Source organism: Pteronotus mesoamericanus, unplaced genomic scaffold (genome assembly GCF_021234165.1).
Source record: "Pteronotus mesoamericanus isolate MK-2021 breed Mesoamerican mustached bat unplaced genomic scaffold, CSHL_Meso_final contig_25, whole genome shotgun sequence".
Taxonomy (NCBI): domain Eukaryota; kingdom Metazoa; phylum Chordata; class Mammalia; order Chiroptera; family Mormoopidae; genus Pteronotus; species Pteronotus mesoamericanus.
The window spans coordinates 5839734-5862747 of record NW_026555105.1 but is presented as its reverse complement, the minus strand read 5'-3'; the positions used below and the strand labels follow the sequence as shown (position 1 = coordinate 5862747).

Sequence of the window (23014 nt, the reverse complement as noted above, 5' to 3'; positions counted from 1 at the left end):
ATTACAAAGCTCCTAGAGATGCGCAGCAAGAGCCTGCACCGAAGCCTGCAGCCCACTGCTTTTCAGAAAGTGTACAGACTTAAAATCATTAAGAGACTGAAAGCAAGTGAACCGGAAGGAGCAAGCGAAGATTACAGCGCTTGATCAATAAAACCAAAATTGGTTGTTAAAAGGGGATGTTTGCCCGGAAAGAGGCGGCTCCCATAGAACCCTCAGGGTCGTCACTCTCTGCACTGTTGTCCTTTGGGGCCAGGCGCTTCCTTGCTGTGGGCCGTCCTGTACTTTGTAGCAGCATCCTCGACCCCTCCCCGCTAGATGCCAGTGGCACTGCCCTCCCCAGCGGAGAGTCAAATATGTCTTCAGGTATCGCAAAATGCCCCTTTGTGGAGGGAGGGGTAGCGAGTTGTACCTGGCTGAGGGCAGAGACACTACCAAGAGAAAGGGGACTACAGAGAGACAAAGTCAACCACAACTATTACGCAGAACTTCACCCCGGTAAATTTAGAAGACTCGCAAACATGGATGACGGCTCAGGAAGATATAAAATTACAAAGTCGAATGGATCAATGACCACTTGAAAAGCTGCTAGACTGGACAGGTGTCCCGAGGCGAGCTGTTTACTGTCGAGGCATTGCTGCCCTTCTTCTCAGAAGGATCCTGGCCCCGCTGGCCGCAGGCGTGGGCGTGTGACTTGCTCTGCCCGCTGAACCACGCACAAAACTGGTGAGTCAGTTAGGCCGGCGCTGTTACGGGCCAGTGTGTCATCTGCCACACTCATTCCTCTTGCCCAAGATGACCAGCAACATTCCAGATCAGGGATTCTTCTTGCGGGACTTGTAGATAAACTTCAGAGGGTCAAAGACCCAGTAGGGGACGTGGTTACATTTTGTGTTTCTAAAACCTGTAACTGGAATTGAACATTTCCTCCCATTTTGAATGCGGTCACGAGATCACACTAATGGTACCTGAGACACTCATGAATAGACATGAGCCACGTTCACGACATGGCACTTGCTGCAGTTCTCAAAGGGTCATTTACGTTCACCACTGGGTGGACAACGAAGGGGGTCAGTAGACCAACCATGAGATCCTCACATTGCACGCGGGCTTCTCAGCGCCACTACCATGTATTCTAATTGTCTGGTGGTGGGGAAGGTGCCTTTAGAATGCCCCAGCTCTCAGCTATAACTGACATGTAGCTTTGTGTAAGTTTAAGGGAGACGATGTGATGATTTAGTATCTCTCTATGTGGAGAAATGATTAATCTTATTGTGGTAATACCTCCATCACCTCTGATAATTACTTTGGTGGGGAGAACATTAAGATCTACTCTCTTAGCAACTTTCAAGTATGTAACACATACCATAGTCTTGTTAACTATAGATACCACCCTGCACCTTAGATCCCTAGAACTTCATCTTATAACTAGAAGTTTGTACCCTTGGACCATTATCTCCCCATTTCTCAAGCTGAACTTGTAAAAACAAACAGTAAAACACAAGTTTCTGGGTAAAGCCTGAGACACTGCATTTCTAACATTCTCCCAGGGGAGGCTGACACTTCTGGTCTTTTCCACACTTTGGATCGCCAGGGCTTAGTATATTAAAATACCACACATTTAGCATTTTGGTAGCAACTGTTCTGAAATACAGATTTTAATGTGATTTTACCATATTTAAAAACATTCTGGGAGGGGTCTGTAGTCTTCACAAAATTGCCCGGAGCCCACAGCAGACAAAAGGTCAAGAATGCCTTTATCTGACGTGTTCCAGACAGGCTGCTCCACCCTCGGGCACAGAGCTGTGGCCGACGGGGACGGTGGGACGGGCAGAACAGCCATCACAGCCTAATCTGCACCCCTCCGGCCTCTGAGAAAAGTCACAAGTGGAGGGAGGACTGAGGGCACATTCCATCAAGTTTCCTGGAAATGCTTCCACATTCAATAACTTGAATAGCACAGGGAAAGATGTAAAAAAAAAAAAAAAAAAAAAAAATCGCCTGGACACGCTTCCTGAGAGATTACCTCGGAAATCAACGCCAAATGAAACTATACAGAGCGGTATTAAAAATACCAATGTGCAAGTCAATCTCCTTTACGAGGCTAGATAAATTCCACGGGACTATTTTCAAAGGAGCAAGACACCTGAAGTTCAACCATCATTCTTGATTAAAGATGGCGACACCAAAGCATTCCTTCCAAAGGCTAAGATAAGGATGGCTTGTTCTTACTGCTGCTCTTCAACCCAGACCTGGAGGCTCTAGACCAAGGCACCCAAGGTCAAGTGGGAAGACAGAAAGGGGATAATCCAAAAGAAATAGACTTCAACTGTTAGAGTAAGTGAGGACAGCAAGGAGCCTAGAGAGAACACTTGACTTCTTCACGTGGCTTTGCTTCTATTAGTGCTCTATCAAGTTTCTCCCCATAACCACATTCTCTGAATTGGGGAGGCGGGGCGTGGTGATGATTTAATGCCAGGTGACATGGTGTTCAGAGCAAGTCACTGTGTTGCTACAGCCAGCCTGATGAAGAAAATACAGTATTTATGTTGTATTTTCCCTTTATTGCTCATGGGCTTCTCATGTGAATACGGGTATTTATATTCTTTTCTACTGGGTCGCCTTTGACTTGTAGGAATGCTTATGTGAGCCGAAGATCACTTCTGCCCTTTGCTGCAGATTTCTTCTTGGGGGACCGTTGTCTTAACTTAGTGGCCTCTTGTTGTAAGTTTTAACTTTATTCACGTTAATCTGTCGTCTTTGCGGTTTTCGTTGTCTACTTATACCATACGTTTGCCCTACATTTCCTAAGTTCTGTTACTCACACTGTTTGCATTACAGCTTTGTGGTACTCTAGTTTCTGATTAAGCAAAGGTTTTGCGCTCCAGGATTTCTGGGCTGCTTTTGCGCCTTCTTTTCTCTTCTGTATGAATGTTAGTCTCCAGAGAGCAGGTGGGATTGCGGTGTGGAAGCAGAGGTGGCAAAAACCCTCATTCCTGTTATTGTTAGCTTCCAAACGATACCATGTAGTCATCTTTGAGTATAAGAGCAATGTATATTTACATGAATGGAACTGGAGAATATTAAGCTAAGTGAAATTGGCCAGTTGATGAAAGACAAATACCATATGATCTCACCTATAAGTGGACTCTATTCAACAAAATAAACTAATGAACAAAATAAACTGCAGGCAAAAAAAAAAAAAAAAAAGGGCAATGTATATTCAATGTATATAAAGTTACAAAAAATTTGATGGTTTTTAAACCTAAGAGATATTTTACTGTTTACATCGACTTTTCTGTATTTCCTTGCTTAAGATTTTACCTGGATAAAAAACAGAACACATTTTCTATTCTGCTCCTCCTCCCTGTTTCTATTGTGTATTTGAAAATTTAGGTTTTTATTTCACATCCAGGACAGACTCACATTTAGGATATAAACATATTACATGTTTTTATACACACCACATCCCCTAACATTACAATGACATTACAATACAGATAATAAAGAGTCAATCCAAGCTCAAGGCCTGATTTCCCAACACTCCCCGAGGAAGCCATCAGCAAGCCTGCATCTAGGCACGCAGACGCCTGCTGTTAGCCACTCCTACATTTGCCTGTCTCACATGACCTTTTTGGTCCTCAAAGTCCAGTCTGGGAGCGCCTGGGAGTCCTTGAGACTCTTCTGGTTGAGTCTGTGATCAAAAGCATTGTCCCACGTCTATTACGACAGGCTTTGCCTTTTCCACCGTCAACATTTTCCCTGACGCAGGAGCAAGTGCAGGCAGGCGTGCTGGTGCCTCAGCCCTCATGGCCTTCAAAGCCACTGCCCCCCAGGGAAGCGGGAGCCAGACTCACTATGGGATTCAATCTCTCCCCCTGAATAAGCCTCTTCAACACCCTGTGTGATGAAACGGAAGCATGCAAAGGATGCCTCTGCTGAAACCCACAACACACTGGCCGTCTGAGAGCGGGCGCGGTGGGGAGGTGGCCTCCCAACCGTATTCAGGCAGCGCCATTTTGATTGGACAATGGACACACTAATTTTTTTTCCAGATCTGCTATTTGGCAGAATGAACTACACGAGCCTGTCATTTCGAGGAAAGCGACCAGTATTGCAACAATAACGTTTGAGCTCTAAATGTGCAAGTTAGGATTTCAAAACATGTATCTGCTTGCAGCTTCCTGGTTCTTAGCATTTTTTTTGTTTTGTCTGATCGGTAATATTAACAGAAGTGATTTTTCCTGTGGTATAACGAAGTGCAGAAGAATTACATAAGTTGGTGAACCAGCGGTTTCCCAATGATCAGTGCATGACATGTCAAAAATCAAACCTGGGTAAAAGCTTCAAAGTTGAAAACCGACCAATGGATTCTAACTTTACAGTTTGAGAAGCTTATGGATACGTGGTTGCAGATTCTACTTGGCAACTAATCTTTAAGAATCTACCATTTGTTGTGTTGTGGCATAGTACTAAAGAAAAAGAATTATCTGAAAAGGCTGTCCACATACCCCTCCATTTCCAACTGCATACAGGGTGGGGCAGAAGTAGATTTACAGTTGTTCGTATGGAAAATACGGTAATTAGTAAATAATAATACAAGCATAAACTTTTCCCCGTACTCACAACTGTAAACTATTTTTGTTCACCCTGTATGGGAGGCCAGATTTTCTTCACAGGTTTCAACTAACACAACACATGACAACTGTGGACAGAACCAGCCGCGAGCATCCGGCCTGCTATGAAACAAGACATAAGAGATTTGCAAAGTTATAAGCAATGCCACTTTCTGCTCTGGAAAATGCTTTTTATAAAACTGTTATGTTAACAGACTGGGCTTTGGGCTTACTGTTATTTTTAAATGAATAAATATTTTAAAGTTTCAGATGGCTAATGCCACAAGTACAGATAAAACAAAATACTGGTTTGAGAACCAGTGTTCTTCCTATTTGGCAAAAGATTTGGGCTTTTTTTTTTTTTTTTTTAAGAGATTTTATTTACTTTGAGAGAGAAAGGACAAGAGAGAGAAAGAAAGAGAAACATCGATTGGTTGCCTCTTGCAACCCAGGAATGTGCCCTGACCAGGAATCAAATGGGAGATCTTTTGCTTTGTGGGATGACGCCCAACTGAGCCACCCCAGTCAGGGCTGGGCTCAGTTGATTGGAGCATCATTCTGTACAGCAAAAAGGCTGCGGGTTCGATCTCCAGTTAGGAGCATACCTAGGTTGCAGGTTCAATCAGGGTACATGCCAGGGGGAGGGGGCAACTGATTGGTGTTTTTCTCTCTCACATCAATGTTTATCTTTCTCTCGAAAATCAATAAACATATACTTAGGTAAGGATTAAAAAAAAAAATCACCCATACATATATGGCCATCCCTGCCTCACACTCACAGCTGGGTCAGAGACACCATTTAGCCTACGTATCAGTTCTCTTCTTTCCTGGTAAGAGAAACTTCTCTTTGTAGCAGGGCACTTGGCCACATGGACTCAAGACTTCATTAACCCGAGTGATGTGTGCTAATGTCTGGGCTGTGTCTTTACGGGTGCCAGTACGCCATCTCAGACCTTGCCAGGGAGAGCTACATCCTTGGGGTGTCAAAGCAACAGAATAAGAGCCTGAGCCCCGGAAGCCATGGGCCAGCCACCGCAGGGTAGAAACACTTTGGTGTTACGCCACCATTAGTTGGATCTCACTATTTCACTCATTACAAGGGATACTGCGTCTGGGTCATGTCCTGAGGGAGAGATGCTCTGAGACCCCAGGCCCCTCTCCTACTTTTCACTGGCTAAGGGACTCAGAACTGGAGCAGGTGCCTTGGACCCAAAGGAGGAACCTAAGTATCCCTCTTTTAAAGGTGTGGGTACCCTCCCTCAGGGTACCCACCAAGGACAGGGCCTTGCCTGTATTTTCTGTACCCACATCATGTTCTGTGTAACTCCAATACATCATTGTTAATCCAGCCACTGCCTCTCTGTCTAGGTCACCCTGGCATTTGGGGCCTGATAATTCTTCCTGTAAGTGCTTGTCCTGGGCACTGTAGAATTCTGGCAGCACTTTTGGCCCCCACCCACTAGATGGCGGTAGCGCAGCCACCGTTGAGAACAACTGCTCCACAGTAGGTATTCTCAGATTGCCTAGACCTGCCATGTTCAGGAGTCTAATTGTTTTCAAATGGCTCCTGCCATTCGCATGCTCTTACTGACATCGTCTTCCCAGCAGCCTTGTCTTCCAAGGTGAGGAGCGACCATTCCTTTTGCTAAGAGGCTTTTCACGGTCTACCCTTCCCAGGAAAAATTGGCCCTTTGTTCTCTCCTTTCCACAGCACGATGCCCCCCATCCAGAATGCTGTCTTAATCAAAGAGCCGCAGAGTTTGAGCTGGGCATGTGGCTGTCCTTCTTGAAACCATCTCTCGGCCCTCTCCCCCACCCCCCATGCAAAATTGGCCAGTTCTAGGTTCCGCTCCTAGTTCACTGGTCACAAGGCTTGTGGCTTCTGGGGCAAGAGGGAGGGAGGCTGGAGCCCCTCCCGATCCACTGCCGCTGGTCACAGAATCTGGACCTGAAGGTGAGGCGCTACGTTAAGGATCCCAGAGCCAGCCTACCAGCTGCGGACTGCCCGCTTCTTAAACTGTCCCTGGGAGAAATAACCTGACGTGATTAAGCCACCGAGTTTGGTTTCTGTAGGAGCAGACAGGCCCGTACCCTGATTCTTAGAGCCTAGTACAGGGTCTACACTGGAGACAAAGGTTGGCAAAGTTTTGCGAAGGGCCAGGCAGTCAATCTCAGGCTTTGTGCACAATCCCACTTCTCTAGCGAATGCTCCATAATGCAACCGCAGGGCCAACGCCGCCACCAGCAACAGGCAGGCAAAGGGGCATGACACCTTGGGCCACGGCGTACAGTCCTTGGCTGTAGACCAGTAAGTTCCTTCACTCCAGTCTATCTTCTTTTTTTTTTTTTAAATAGATGTGTTACATTTTTTATTTTTTAAATAGATTTATTTATTTTTAGAAAGGGAAGGAGAAAGAGAGGGAGAGAAACATCAATGTGTGGCTGCCTCTCATGCGCCCCCTACTGGGGACCAGGTCTGCAACCCAGGCATGCCCCCTGACTGGGAATCGAACTGGAGACCCTTTGGTTCGCAGGCCGGCATGCAATCCACTGAGCCACACCAGCCAGGGCCCCTCTAGCATATCTTATTTCTCTATGTTCTCGGCAGCTGGTTGCAGCTTTAAGAAGCAACCTTATTGTTCTTCTCTAAGGTTATTATAGCCAGAGGCCTCGAGCAGCCCTCCCTCGGACCACCTCTCCAACTTCATCTCACGCCTATTTAAGAGAAAAACAACAAACATCATCTTAGTAAATGTCTGAGAAGCAGACTCGCTGATCAGTTCTGGATAAAGGTTTCTCATTAGGTTATAGATTAAGATGTTGGCTGGACCTGCAATAACGTGAGGGCTTGCCGAGGGCTGGAGGATCTGTGCTCAAGTTCGCGCACCATCTCGTGGCCAATTTTGTGCCTCCCAAGCCTCTGCACCTGCTGCTCACCTCTGCCTGACTTGCTTCCTTTTCTCCCATCTTTTATACTTCAAGATGCTGTTCTTCAGAAAAGCCCTCATGAGCAGCCTAGGGCAAATCCCTCTAATACAGGTTCTTTAGCACTTCATCCTCACCTCTGTTAGTTGCCATTTCTGCCTGTTTGACCATGGTTCATGAGGTAGACACTGTTACCTGTCCTGCCCATCACCACATGCCTAGTGCTTAATTCAGACCCCTTTCCCTGGCTGGTTGGTGATTTTTAACACTGAAGTCCTGAGCAAATCAATGAACACCTACCCGTGTGGATTCGTAGGTGGCGGTCCAAGTCTTTCATGCCATGAACAGTTTTGAAGTGGCAACCTGGAAGAGAAGGGAAAAAACCCAGTACTTAAAATGTAGCCGCAAACACGGAAGCTACTATGAACTGAAGTTTCGCGGGGGGTCACACGCTGAGCACTGAGGTCTCGGGACCCACAGAGGACGTTCTGGCTGCGTGTGCGGGGAGCATGGGGATTCAGTGAGCGAGTCCCCGAGGGCTCACCCAATGGCGCCTGGAGGGCTCGCCAAGCCCCCGCTTCTCCTTTACCTGGATAGCAACAGTTGAACGTCCTCTCTCCCAAGGTCGTCGTTTGTTCCTTTACCTCGGAGGGCGGAGCCACGACAGGGGCTTTCTGGGTGTCCCTGTCGTCTGTGGAGGGACAACTTGGTTTTGGAGCATCATTATCTAGTTCTAAAGCTGAAATGGGGACAAAAAGAAGTGTTGCTTAATTTCTCAACTAGAGCCCATGGCAAGTCTCATAACAGAGCAGGTGGAGCTGACCTTGCCTCCCTTTGCCACCTCTCCAAACAAACAAACAAACAAAAACATTAAACACTGAAAACTGAATTTGTATATGCTGGTCTTACAAAAGTCATCTTGCTCTAACAACCCAATTCCAGGAAATACAGGAGATGAAAGAACACACTACCAGGACGGGAGAGGATGGCAAGATCCAGCCTGTGAAACTTTACCAAAACAATTCTCAAAGCCCTAGTTTGTAAGACCATTTCCGATCTAGCACATGCCAATATTTAATAAAAGGACATACACGCAAATTATGAGAAAAGTAAAATAAGACAAAAATAGGAGCCCAGACGTTCCTATCAGCTGTAACAGAAAGCTGTGTCCTGGCGATGTCGAGCTGTTTTTAAATGCTTACTCTCGATTTCTGAACGTGTTTTGTCTCTATCCAGTACCAGGTCACAGGCTACACATCAAGCCTCACTTCTCTCCAGGACAAAAATGCAGGTGTTTCAACAAATAACGTGAAAGTAGGGAAAACCCAGAGACTAAAAGACGTGAGACGATGGTCTATACTATCAAGATTTTGATTCCGATTTAAACATATTGCAAAACCACTTAAGATGGGGAGGTGCAGAACACGAACTGAAAGTTTCATGAGGGGTGATTTTTTTTTAAGGTGTGAAGATGAAAAATTAGAATTTTAAAAACATTCTCATAGTTTAGGGATGAATATTTGTAAGTTGCATATATGTCTGATTTGGTTCAAAATAATCCAGGGCAGGGGAATTGTACAGAAGAACCGGGGTTGGCCACGTGCCAGTCACTGTGGAAGCCCAGGGTCATTCTATTTTTAGTAACGTTGAACCACATAAAATTGCTGTTTTCATGGGCCCACGTGGTCAGATGACAATTTCATGTGGTTCAATCTAATATGTAGTTTTAAAAAATTTCTGTAAAAAATATTAAGTATTCCCAAAGAGGTGCTGCTATCCATGTCTGAAATCTAAAAAAAAAGAAAGAAAAAAAAGAAAAAAGAAAAGATCTTGACTACTTTATGAATTATAGGCCGAGGTCTGGCACTTTTCGTTTGCCCCAGGTATGCAAGGTCGATTCCATTTTCCTGGAGGGTGTGTCAAGGAAACCACCACAAGACGCTGTGCCGCACACGGTGCATCAGTGAGGGCTCCTGTTCTAGGAAGAGGGCTTACTTAGCCCTAATACTAGCCAGGTGCTTACTGGCAACTCACTTGACCCTTCAGAGCCACAGTTTTCTCAGCTGTGAAAAGGAACTGCTGACCTGTCTCAGGTTGTAAAGAGGTGAACAATATGAGTTTCCGGTAGAGCACCCAGCCTGAGTCAGTACACACTTTAGGGAGGAAGGACCAAAGCTAACACATAGGAATAGTTACAGTGCAAGGGAGCCCCTTAACAGGGTCTGAACAAGTGACTCACTCCTGTGGCTGACAACTGGGGTCATTCTGTCCTCAGAGAACATCTGGCAATGCCAGGGGACATTTTTGACGATCAGGATCAGGTGGGTGACAGTGGCCAGGCATGTTGCTAAACACCCTACAATGTACAAGGTGGCCCCCATACCTGGATGAGCGCCCCCTGAATTGTGGGTTTAATGGGATTTCCCAGGGCGGTAGGTTAGGGTAGATCCCAGGAATCTGCACGTGAAAGCGCTCCCTAAGTGACTGTCATTGGACTCCGAACCTTTGGTAGTCAAAGGATGGTTGGCAGAACACTATCAGCAGCACGACTGGGAGCTAGTTAGGAATGGCGAGCCTCAGACCCCCTCCCAGACTCCGCCCCACAGACACCGCCTGCATTGAACAAGGTCTCCAGGTGATTCCCTGCTGGTGAGAATCTGACCACAACGGGCATCGCACTGGTATCACCGGAGGGCTCGTTAAGAGACACAGGTGTCTCGGGCCCCACCTCTCCAGTTCCTGATTCAGGTCATCTGCAGTGGAGCCCGTGATTTTTCTAACAAGTTCCCAGCTGATGCTGCTGGTCCAGGGGGCCACCCTTTGGGGACTTCAGCTCTGTAAGGAAGGGAACTGATGCAGGAGACACTCAAGGTCGCGGGGCCAGAAGTTTTCAGCTGACCAGGACTCACAGTTGTCATGTCGGAAGCTCATCACTGTGCCCCTCAGAGAAAAACACCAAGCCTCGCACTACTTAGCAATTCCCATTTTAAAAAGAAACCCGTCAGACTCTTGAGGGTTTTAACCCCACAGAAACCAAGCAAGACCGAAAAGCTGCAATCAAAGTGAGAGGTTATACAGCACCGTGGTTTGGTCCCGGGACTGACCGGGGAGCCAGCCAGTAAGTTTCAAACTCCAGTTCTATCATCTATTACCTGTGTGACCCTTGGTACATTAATCCAACTTCGCTGGTCCTCAGTTGGCACATCTGTAAAATGGGGATTTAGCCCCTAACTCATAGGTTAATCTGAAGATTATTAAATTTAGCATCCATAAAAGAACCCAAGTCAGCACTATATAATCATTAGGGGTTTTATTCATCGGTGTGCACTTCTGAGAGAGGAAAATGCATTGTGCAAACCTCAAAAGCAGGCAGTCGGGAGACAAATGGGTTAAAATGATCAGAAAACTGTGTCCGACAGCTATCAAGGGCCACCCAGGTAGTATTTAGGGCAGGGACTTTCCTTCACCTTTAGACATCCAGGGAAGTCCCCGCTCTCCTGGAAAGGGAGAGGTGGAGCTGGGGCAGACACCTGTCTGTCCTGACAGGCGGGGGCAAATTCGACAGACCCTAGTTTAGCACAGTGGACGTTTTTTAACCCCTTGAGAAACTTCAGATGTTTATTGTGTAAGGTTGTTTCCCTGCCCCTGTGTTACTTTATTTTTTTTTTAACTCGTGGGGATGAAAGTCTACCATTTGAGATGAAAGTCTACCATTTGAGTTGCTCCATTACATTTCCTCTGAAAGCTACTCTGGTTGCAAAGCCATTTCTAGGAATGGCCCGAACTGGGAGGAGGGTAAAAAGAAAAAAAAAAAAAAAAGGCAAGCCTCTGGCTGAGCACCACCGACTAAAATACAGGTGGAAAACCCACCAACTGTACGGTTGCTTCTTCTCCGCAGCGGTGGCTGCTGTCAAGGCATGTTGGGGTGCCCTGACCTTGCCCTGCTCCCGTAGGGCACACCCCGTTACTGCCCAACACAGAACACCCTCCCCAGCACCTTCCAACACAGGGCGTGGCTCCGGGACTAAGCTGTTTGCAGGAATAAAAAGTAGCCCACAGCAGGAACTTGGAAAAACAGCCTGGGGTAATTCAGGAAGTCTTCAATAATCGCTTCTCCCTAACAGTTCCCAATAAGTCCCTAATTCCCCTTTCGGAGGATCGGCAGGAGCCCCCGCCCCACCCCAGACAGTACAAGTCCAAACCGCCAGTCCCCATTCTAGGCCTTGGGCAGAGTGGTAGTTTTAGTATTTTGGTTATGGTAACTCAGGCAGCCAGGCTTTAGTTTCAAATACAAACTATTAATTTAGGAGTGGCGGGGTTACGCTTTTGGCCCTCCGCCACCTCCTTGGGAGCGTGTGGTCACCAACGGCCCCGCTGCTGGGGGTCTGAGGCTTCTCAGAATGGCGACCCGGGACCCTCCGGGCCCGGCCAGGAAAACGCAGGGGAGGCAGAGAAGGTAGTGCAGTTGAAACTCCTCTCCCCACTTCCTTCCTAAGAAAAAGGTATCAGCTAACCACCGCGGGGGGGGGGGAAGGGGAGGGGGGGAGATCTAGTCGGAACCTACATAGTCTGAACCTGAGCGCGAGAGAATCCGCAGGGGAAGCGCTTTAGAAATGCAGATTCCCCGACCTCACTCCACCCCCGACATTCCAAGGGGTGGGGTGGGGGTGCCAAAGAGGAGCGGTTGGAATTTGACCAGTGAGCAAAGCTCCCGACCCACAGGCACTTTAGAATTGGTGGCTCCTGAGGCCACAGGGTGGGAAACGCTGCCCCGGCCCCGGGGTGATAGGGTAGCCGAGGGTCTTTACCCTGCGCCCAGACCTCCTCAGCCACGTGGCACCCCGGGGGAGCCCGCTAAACCTTACTGTGGCCCCGCCCTGCCCGACATCCCCTCCCCCCTAACGGCTCCACTTCTCTAGGTTAAGAGGCAAATTCCACGTGGGTCCCTGGCGCCCCCGTCACCTCGCGGACCTCATCCGACCCGCTGCGGGCTCCAGCCCGCGGACGCCCCCGCCTCCGCACTCGCCGATCCGCGGCCTGGAACGCTCTTCCCCGAGGCCACCTCTTCGGCGCGCTCCCTCAGAGTTTTACCCGACGGTGCCCTCCCCGGTGGGGCCCGCCTTGGACAAAGCCCTGGAAAGGGCCCCCTGGCCCCAGGCCTCACACCTCCCTCCACTGCTCTTCTCATGTCCCCCCAGCGCACCCCTAAACTCTTAACACCCCACGGTTTCAACTCCTGTGCCACCGCTCTCGTCCCCACTGGGCCATAAGATTCACGAGGGCTGGAATTTTGTCCTCGTTCGCTACTGTCCCTTTCCAGCACTTAGCCCCGTGTGCTCGCTGTGGGTAGGACATTTTTCAGGTATTTCTCCAGCTCCTAGATTAGAAGGTCGTCCTGCGCGCCGGTCTCAATACCCACTTTCCAGGCGCTTGGCCCCAGCCCAGCGCCGGGGAGCTCGGGGACCTGGGTTCCGACACACCCCGAAGGCAGCCTCGGAGGGGTCTCAGAGCATCCTAGCAGCAGGTTCGGAACAGGAGCCGCCGTTTACCAGCGTTGGCGGGGAGTGGCTGGAGAACTCCCCGCGGAGCGCGGAGCAATTTACCCAAAGAGGGTGAATTTACAAGGTGGGGGGAGGGGCCAGGGGTTCCGAGGTCCGAGCCCCAGAATTCACGTTGGAAGCTTCGTCCGCCCTTCCACGCCTGGTGCCGGGACCTCGCACCCGCGCGAGCCCGGGAACACCCGAGAAACGGCGTCCGGGCCCGGGCGGGGCGACCGCAGCGCTACTCACCTGGTCCCCCGGCCACCCCGCGGGCCGCCTCCTCCAGTTCCTGGCGCGCAGGCTGCGGCTCCTCGCAGTGGAGGTGCTGGGGCTTGGTCTGCTTGCGCCGCGACATGGCGTAAGGATCTGGGCTCCCGGCAAGTCCCTACGAGTGGCCTACTTCATACAACCAATTCCCGGAGTTCGGGAATTGCACCCCCTCAGCCTGAGCGCGCATGTCTTGGCAATTCTGCTCCTCAGCGGAGCAGGGCGATTTATCACGAGTCCTGACGGCTGATTGGCCCAGAGCCAGGGCCTCGGGGTCCTGGGGAAACGCGGTCCCGGGCCTCGCAGCCCGCACCAACCCGGAGCTCGTTAGAAATGCTGACGCTCGGGCTCCACCCCAGACCCGCAGCTTCAGAATCTGCATTTTAACAAGCTCCCCAGGTGATTCGCATTCACGTTCAAGTTCGAGAAACCACGTCTGCATTTTAACAAGCTCCCCAGGTGATTCGTGTGCCCATTAAAATTTCAGAAGCACAGCTCTCCTCCAACTTTAATGTGCGCAGGAATCACTGGGGATCTCGTTAAAATGCAGATTCTGACTCAGTGGGTCTGGGGTGGGGGGCCCGAGCTTCTGGATTTCTAACGAGCTCCCGGGCGAAGCCCTCGCGGCCGCTGCGGAGCGGGCCCGCTTTCGCACTCGGGTTTAATTGGCCTGGACCGAAACGTGGGCACGGGGGGGTCTGTCTGTCTGTCAGCTCCGCAGGTTGTCTGGAGAGGCAGCCGGGGGCGGGAGGCGCGACCTCCACTCGTGATGCTCAACCTTGGCTGCACAGTCGCACTTAAAATTTAAACGAGGCCAGAAAGTCCCCAACGGCGGCGTCCTGGAGAAGCCGATTAAATATACAGATTCTGAAAGTTTGGGCTCCAGGTGGCGGAGCCCGGGAACCCGTGTGTCTACACAGCGCCGCCCCGGGTCCTGGGCCACACAGGAGAAGCCTTAGGGCTCAGGGGCGCGGGCCCCGCCCAGCAGGTGAACGAGGCGCGGTCCTCGGGGGACGGGGGCGGGTAAGCTAATTGGCGTTCGTGCTCAGACTGGCCGGGACCTCGACGAGACCCGAGGGGAGGGGGAACCCCTCCTTGCACCAGGCGAACTGCACCTTACAGGGAGCAGAAAAGCTAACCGACATCCCCCAGGTGTTTACTTTCTCCCCTTTGGGGTTGTTCCTGAAGGCGGGTCTGTGCCCCGAGCTTGCCCGAACCTGAGGATCACGTGGAGTCTTACTTAAAATGACCCAGCCAGGTTCCGCTCCGAATCCGGGCGCGAGCCTGGGAATCTGTATTTCCAACAGCGCCGCGGCGGGGGCGGGGGGCGGATTTCCCGTTGCGGCTTGTGCGGGCCCCGTGGGGTTGCACGACGCCGGGCAAAACGTCGGCTGTGAGGCTACGGTTGGTAAACCCTAGGAGACCGCCTGCGAGAAAAGCATTTTTATATTTCTCAAACATTGAACTGTTTTCCTCAACCTTCCTGTTGATTTTCAAGCTGTGAATTGATTCCAACGATGTCTGTGTAAATGGAAGGTGAAGTCACTCGAGGGTAAATTTAAAAAAAAAATTTTTTTTTAAAGCAGTTTAAAAGTTTTCTTTGGGGTGTGCATGTAGCTGCACATAAACTAATGCTATTTGGAAACATCCATAGGTGCTCGGGTTTCTCGTGTTTCCTTTTGGAAGGTCACAAAAGGATACTGAGTACACTGGGGACAGCGGTTGCCTCTGGGGAAGCTCAAAGGGGAAGTGCACCTAGCATGGAGGATGGGTGACATCTGACACCCTTTACATGCTTGGGGTGTGCACGTGTTTGGGTGGAGCTCTCTTTATTCCTCAGCCGTGAGGCGCACAACTGGATTAATCAATCCTTGCTATATGCCACCTTGTCCTTACGGATCCATCACTGGCCTGTATTTGGCTGCTTGCTTGTTCCCTGTCTTATTATGATATAATAAACACCAGGGAACCCACCACTCCAAAACTAGGACTTCAACCATAACCTACACCTCCTTCCCCTACCGCTCCCTCCTTTAACTTAATAGCCCTCAACTTAAATTCTACGTACGCATTCCTTTGCTTTTCCTTTTTAGCAAGTTTTTTTTTTTTGTACCTATAAGTATTCTTTAAAAATATACACCACTTTGTACTAGCCGGGTAGTTCAGTGGGATAGAGCGTTGTCCCCACACACTAGGGTTGGGGTTCGATCCTTGGTCAGGGCACATACCAGAAGCAACAATGAATGCGTAAATAAGTGGAACAACAAATTGATGCCCCCCCTCCGCCTTCCTGCTCTCTAAAATCAGTAAGAAAAATGTTTTACAAAATATTTTTAAAATGTCATTTTAATTTTAAAATAATGTCATAGAAGGGTATGTAATCTTCCAGGAATTACTTTTCCCACGTTTAGCAGATTACTAGGATTGTCTATCAATAAATTGCTGCCACTAGAATTCATCCATTGTCACTGATGTGTAATACTCCGTGGTGTGAACATACCAGAGTTCTTCCATTTGCTCTCCTGTTGATGGGCACATGGGTTGTTTTCTGGTCTTTGCCATGTGTATAGTGTGACTATGACTTATGCTCTTTCTAAAAAGTGTTAGTTTCTTAAATGAATGTCCACATTGGTTACAGCACAGGTGACTAAGAGATAATGCCAAAGCAGTGGCACTGATTTATACTTGCCCCACAGTGTAACAGATACTGTGGAGCCACATCCTGTGTTAATTTTTGCCAATAAAATTGATATGCAATATTTTACTGTGATCATGCATTTTCCCTGTGTGCAATGTTTCAAGACAAGTAACATTATTAATGTTTTTCATAAATATAATGACAGCAACTGATTAAATTTGTTTCCTTTCTTGAAGGCATTGTTTTAATATTTTACACTATATGCATTCAAAGTTATGGTGCTAAATTCATTTTAATACCATGCTTGGTTTTTATGGCTTGATTTCAAGGGTCATAATTGAAAATTGAAAAAAAAATATAAGTCACAGGATACAGAGATCTAAATGAAAGCAAGGTATCATTGGCTGTGCTTAATAAGTTATGGTTGACTATTTTCATCCCATTCACCAATTATACAAATTCACTGGTCATTTTTTCTTTTTTTTTTTATCCAGGTTATAAATTTTCACCTTCCCTGATAAACAGTCTGGAGCTTTTGCAAATTCAACTGAAGAGGGTGCATTACTCTATGTTTAATAAACGGATTTCACACCCACTGTGGCTCCTTATTTGGAGGATGTTTAAACAGATTAACAATTCTGCTAAGTTTCAACAAACAGATAGAGGTTTCTCTGTCATAATTTTTCACTGTTTTCAGCAACAGAATCACTTAACAAGGGAATCAAGGCCAAACATGCATTTCAAAATACTTCGGTCCATAGGATGTTTCTCTTGCAAACTAGTTACTTTCTCATTCTTTATATATCACCTTTATCCTGACATACTTTTTTTCAATGGTTAAGTGATCCCCTTTCTTCACAGAGAAAGTCAATAAATTTTCAACGCTTGTCACTTTGTAAAAGAAAATGGAGAAATCTGTAATTTTGATAACTCTTAAGTACTTGGACAAGAGGTAGCCGGTGCACCTCCAAACTCCACCAAAGACTCTCCTGGCCACTCTCTACAAAGCGTTCCCAAGGCTCCGGAGGCTGCACAATGTGGTAACTGAATTTTGGCACAGGCGCAGCCAGCTCCTGTTGGGATCCTGACTCCGCTACCGGGCGACCTTGGGCATGCTGCTCTGTGCCCCACTTTTCTCATCCATGAAATGGCAATGCTAACAGCCAGGGTGGTTGGGAGGATGGATTCCTCGGGGTCAAGTCCACCGCGCAAGGCGCGTATAGAGGCAGCACTCTCTATGTGTTACCAGCTATTATTGACAACGATGCAGTTAGAGTTACAGTTTCCCATAATAAAAGCTAGCACTCATCTAGAATTGGTGGCTCCAATTAACTAGGCACAGACACTGTTTCACGTGGAAATAAATCGGGTGAAAACAAGCCTGTGTTGACGTTACTCAGCCCCCCTTAATTGCGCGTTGCCTGTACCTGCGTACTGGCTTCAATACATATATATAAAGAAGATGAGTAATTTAATACTACTCATTTAACATCGCTCAAGTAATTGTTTTATTTTTCAAGAGAAATAGATAAAAATAAAGTATAATTGTCTCTCTGATTGTCCTGGGCCTCCCAGCCAGGGTGGGAGCGCACTGCCTGGGTCACGTGCTCCCCTAAGTCCTCTCATCTGACTTCCGTCATCTCCGCGGCTGTTCTCCACTACAGATACAGGACTGAACCAGTGACTGATTCCCAAACGGGTGTACCTCTAGACAGAGGCTAAGCTTATGTCGCCATTGGCCAGGAGCTCATTAATTTGTTCCTCGGATAATAACGTTTTGAGCCCACATGACTGCCTGGGTCTATTCTAGGTGTTGGATGGAGAGCGATCGGCAAGCCCAACAAGGCCCAGCGGCGCAGTCAGAGGAGGGAATTGAGAATGAATGAATGCATGCATGCATGCACGGACGCACAAGGTCATTTCAGATAACGAAGACTGCGGCGATGGGGAGGAAACGGGGTGGTATGGCGGAGAGTCAGGGGCGGTGGTGTGGGGGTCCCTGAGTCTGGCCAGCAGGGCCTTTTGAGCTAAAACCCGACTATAATAGGCAGTCATAGGGAGCACCAGGGAGGCCGCATTTCTGGGAGAGGAAACCACAGCAGAGGCTCAGAGGGGATTGGCTTGGGTGTGTCTGAAGCAAAGTTAAGATTCACTGTCTAGCTGGTTCCCAGAAGAGAAAAATCCAGCTCATAAAAATATGAAAAAAATGTCCAAGCTCAATTGTGATGGAAGACAGGCAAGTTAAAATGGACTGAAATACTGTTTCAATTTGTCTCAGGGCAAGTAAAGGGGAGCACAGGCTACGACCCAGCTCTTCCACCCGACACCGCCCTCTCAAACTTACCACACAGGAGAACCGCCTGGGGACCTTGTTAAAATGCAGATTCTGACTCCAGTGTATCGCAAAATTTAGCATGGACACAGAGCACCTGGGGACCTTGTTAAAAAGCGGATTCTGATTTCAGTGCTCCTCAAACTTTAATGGGCAGGAGAATGGAGATCTTGTTTGATGCAGATTCTAGGCAACAGACGTGCAGGAGGTGTTTAGCCTCACTAATTACAGGGGAGTGAATATTAAATAGCCATAAATTCCCCTCTCTTTTTATTTTTCACCTACCAGATCAATAACAACTAAGAAGGCTGAGAGCATCTACTGTTAGCAGGAGTGCAGGGAAATCGGTCTTCTAATGCGTTGCTAGCGGGAGTGGGAATGTTTATCGCCCCTTTGGAGGGCAGTTTGGCAATAAATTTTTAAATTGCCCTGCCAATGATCTAGCAATTAATTCTCCTTTCCCTCTATTCTTCTCCAGAGAAACATCCTCACGTATGCACGAGGGAGCATGTCCAAAGACGTTTGTAGCGACACTATTGTCTCAGCAAAAAAAATTGACAAAGAAACTAAATGCCCAGCCATAGGGGAGCGGTTAGATTAAACCGAGGTTTAGCCGCACCATAGGCTACGAGGCAGCAAATAAAAGCAATCTGCTAGATTTATGTATACGAGCATGGCTAGAGCCCCCGATAAACCGCATCGAAGAAAAAAAGGCAAGTTCGACCTAGATTTAAACACATTCAAATCCATATATATTTCCAATGAGGAGACATGAAAACCCAGAATAAAAAGGCGCTAGAAGGCAACCCACTGGCTATGTGTTAAGCACAGTGGGGATGGGAAGATTGAAGAGCCTAAAACTCCTGTGTGTATGTTAAGAGAACATTATCCTTAATAATACTGCCCTTAAAAAAACTAGGGAAGGTATTCACATACTACTTGATAGTTAAAAAGCAATCAATAACTAAATTGTGTTTCTGCCATACAATGGAATAAGTTCTGTAGGACCATAGAAAAGTATAATGTACTTCTTTGTGCGCTGATAGGAAATATTATTCTTCAAGATATGTAAGTGAAGTGTTCAAAGTGAAGTACATAAATTATGCTGTTGTGTGTATGTATATATGTATATAAATACATAAGTATCTAACAACATCTCTATTCAATTGGACATATGTATACACACACACACAGGACAGGGCAAATGGAGGTTTACAGTTGTGAGTACACAAAATAGTTTATTCTTATAATATTATTTATTAATATTGTATTATTTTCCATATGAACAACTCTAAGCCTACTTTTGCCCCGCCCTGTGTACATGAGCGCACACAGAGCCTTGCGAATGTAGGGGAGACCAGAGGCTCGGTCACAGGAGTTATCCCAGAGGACGGGAGAGCAAAATTCGCGATGCAATTGTCTGAATGACTGACATCTTGCTACAGACCTTTCTGCAATGTTTCAAGTTTTAAAATTGGAAAACTCCTAACATGTGTGTGGCACACACCCAAGAGTATATAACATAAATGTGCAATTAAAGGAATAAAGCAAACGCTCAGGGAACTGCCAACTTTAGATCTAGAACATTCTTTGAGCCAAAGAAACCCTTCACATGTTTCATCCATAAGCTTCTCCTCCCTTCTGCCACTTTGTTCCCCTATTTCTACTTCTGGGTGATTATTATTTAAAAATAGTTTGTCACTCAAATAACATGTTGCTTGGTCTAGCCACTTGTTGGACGGTATGAGTCATTTTCCTTTCCTTCTTTCAGTTTGTGAGATTGAACAGGTGGTCGCAGGTGGTTGTATCTCGTTCGTTTTCACTCTCACGTAACCTCTGGTCTGTGAATAGTATGAATATACCATATTTTGTCTGTACCTTCACTGCCAATGGGTGGTGTCCAGTTTGGTCATTATGAGCTATGTAGCTATAAACATTTTTTCCACGGGCCCCCTGATTCACACAGGGAGGTTTCTCTATGCCCAGCATCTGCCTTTAACAAGGTCTCTAGGTCGTTCTTCTGCCCATTAAAGTTTGAGAAGCACAGGAGGCAGAATCTGCTTCCTAACACGTTTCCCAGGTGACCGGTACCCATGTTACATCTGGAGACACACTGGAGCCCGAACCTGCATTTGAACAGCGTCTCCAGGTGATTCTCATGCATGCTAAGTTTGAGAAGCGCAGTGTGGCGCGGGAAATAGCTGGATCATAGCATACGCTCCCCTTCAACTTCTCTAGGAGATGCCAAACTATTTTCCAAGGTGGCTATCTCAATTTACATTCCCGCCAGCATACATAACTTTTAAATGAAGGAAGGAAACTAGTTTAAAGGCCACTAGGGCACCGTCTCAGTTGAAAATGTAAGTAACCAGGATACAAACCCCTCGCTGCTTCTTCCTCTTTCCTTTTTGCTCCTACCCCAAGTCCCACTCCTGAATCTAAAATGAAGAAATGAAATACTGGCAGGGGCCCCTGTGTGGGCAACAAAGTGGACCAGGGACTTTATTTGCAGAGAAAATAAACAGCCTTCAATTCATCTGATGGCGCCTACAGGTTTGGAAGTTCCTGAACTGTAAAGGAATGTTGTCCAAGAATAGAAATTCAAAGCGTTTAGACCTGGGGCAGGGGGCGGTGGCCTGGGGTGGTGAGTTGTTTTACCTACTCCTGAGAAAACTGAGTTTCTGATCCCTGTCTAGCAACACTGAAGTCTCCCGGACCAAGAGTTATTTTCCACGCCTTAGGCCACAGTCTCCCTGACTCTGACATGTTCTGTCCTAATGGGTTTGTTCCAGAGCCGCTCATTTCTTTAAAAAACAGTAACTGGGCTCTGTCTGGGTATGAGGCATTAGGCTAACCTCTGGGACTGCAACAGCAAGCCTTTAAGGGAGCCACACAGTCATCAGGGGGAAAACCAAGTGAACAAGACAGTGCAAGAAAGGTTCATACCGTGGTTGGGCAAAGCTTTCTGCAAGAGGCGGATTCATAACCCCAGATGGCTGGGTCTTGGGCAGGCAAAAAAGCGAGGTGAGGAGGGCTCCAGGCTGAGAGGACAGCTTATGCCTAGACCAGGAGGCAAAAAGATGGACTTCTGAGGGACATCAGTCTGGCTGTAGGTGGGCGGGGGGCTGGGGATAAGGGGAAGGAGCGGGGTGGGAGGTAGAGGCAAGCAGGATGTGAGTAAACCACTTCCTAGTCCTCCTTTCCCTATTAACCCTCAGACCCATCCTGAGGCCAGTCCTAGGCTGGTTCGGGAAGTTCGTTTACCTCTTCTTACCTGAGAAGCAATGACGTACAACAACGGTGAGGGCGGTGGTAAAGACAATGGAAAGAGTGTGCATTCACAGATGTTCTCCATGAGCGAAGCACTATTGTAGAAGACATTTCATGTGTCTTATCTCACCAGAGTCCAGCTCCTCATGGATGTGTGATTTTGGACAAGCTCTTCACCTCCTTGAGCCTCAGCTTCCTCATCTCTAAAATGAGGATAATAATTCTACCTACCTCAAATGGTTTTTCTGAGAATTGAAAGGGACTATATGTAACAGGAGTGACAAACAGTATATAATCAGGACTATTAGGTATTATTGTTATTGGCAGTCATCTATCTGCTACCCTTGCACTATAACTTACAACTATTTAAAAATAGAATAATTATTATTGCAAACTTATTGATTATATTGAGACCCTACATTGTGCAGGTGTGCCGGGGATACATCAATGAAAAAGATAGGAGGGGTGTGTTTCGAACACTTAGTTCAGCCATACTATGAAATGGGTCCTCATAGGATCCCATCTTCAGTTAGGCTGTTGCTTTGGGCTGTTTAACAGAGACCAAATAAAAGTGACTTAAATAAAACAGAAGGTTTATTTCTGTTGGATGACGCTCCAGGAGACCATCTAGGGACCCATCTCCTAGCTTATTGCTTTACTATCCCCTGGAGTGTTTTCCTCAAGGCAAAGATCCACACCAGGGACCCAGCCCATGGCAAGGAGCAAGGAGGAAGAGGAGGATGAGCAGCTGACCTTTACAGAGGTGACCAAGAGTGTGTGTCATTCTTGGTTGTGTCCCATTGGCCAGAATTTAGTCACATAGTCACATGTAGCTGCAAGGGAGTCTGGGGATGTGGGTTCTAACAGGGTGGCTGTGTGCCCTGTTAACTAAAACTCAGAGGACTTCTGGGAGTTTATGCTACAGATACATAGGCACACACACCAAATGACCTATCTACAAGATTATTCATTGTAACACTCTTTGAAATTGCAAACACCTAGAAATAACCCAAGTGTCTGTTTATAGGTCACTTGCTAAATAAACCATGGTAGTGCCACTCAGTGGAAAACTCTGCAGTTGTAAAAAAAAAAAAAAAAAGAGTGAAAAAGCTCTTATGTACTAATATGGTAAGATCTTCTGAATATATTAGTGAAAAAAGCAAGGGATAGAACTGTGTGTGTAGTATGCTACTTTTTTTTTTTTTTTTGCAAAAGGGAAGTGGTCATGGAAGAGTACCTTCATACTAGTTTATGAATTTGCATGAAGACATACTGGAACAGTATGCAGTGTAGCAAACACTGTTGGTGCCTCACCCCATGCCCTCCTCCTCCACGTTGCCCTGGTGCATGCTCGACTGACCTGCATCTGCCGGCGCTGGAGGTTTTCTTTTCTTTCCCTGAGGGTTTTCTCTGGTTGCCAGCGTCCCTC

The 23014-nt window shown here is 47.3% G+C and overlaps 1 protein-coding gene across 2 annotated transcripts in view; it reads right to left on the bottom strand.

The window, feature by feature from the left end:
* ZFP64 (ZFP64 zinc finger protein) overlaps positions 1-23014 on the bottom strand; it is a 61795-nt gene that overhangs the window by 5710 nt on the left and 33071 nt on the right. Inside the window, exons 1-3 of one of the 2 annotated variants that reach the window (XM_054573366.1) lie at positions 13328-13433; positions 8128-8277; positions 7839-7901 (exon numbers count right to left, since the gene is read on the bottom strand). In XM_054573366.1, the coding sequence (XP_054429341.1) occupies positions 7839-7901; positions 8128-8277; positions 13328-13433 (319 nt within the window). Of the gene's footprint in view, positions 1-7838; positions 7902-8127; positions 8278-13327; positions 13434-23014 lie in introns of those variants that run through there. The other variant, XM_054573365.1, reaches the window with a different exon arrangement.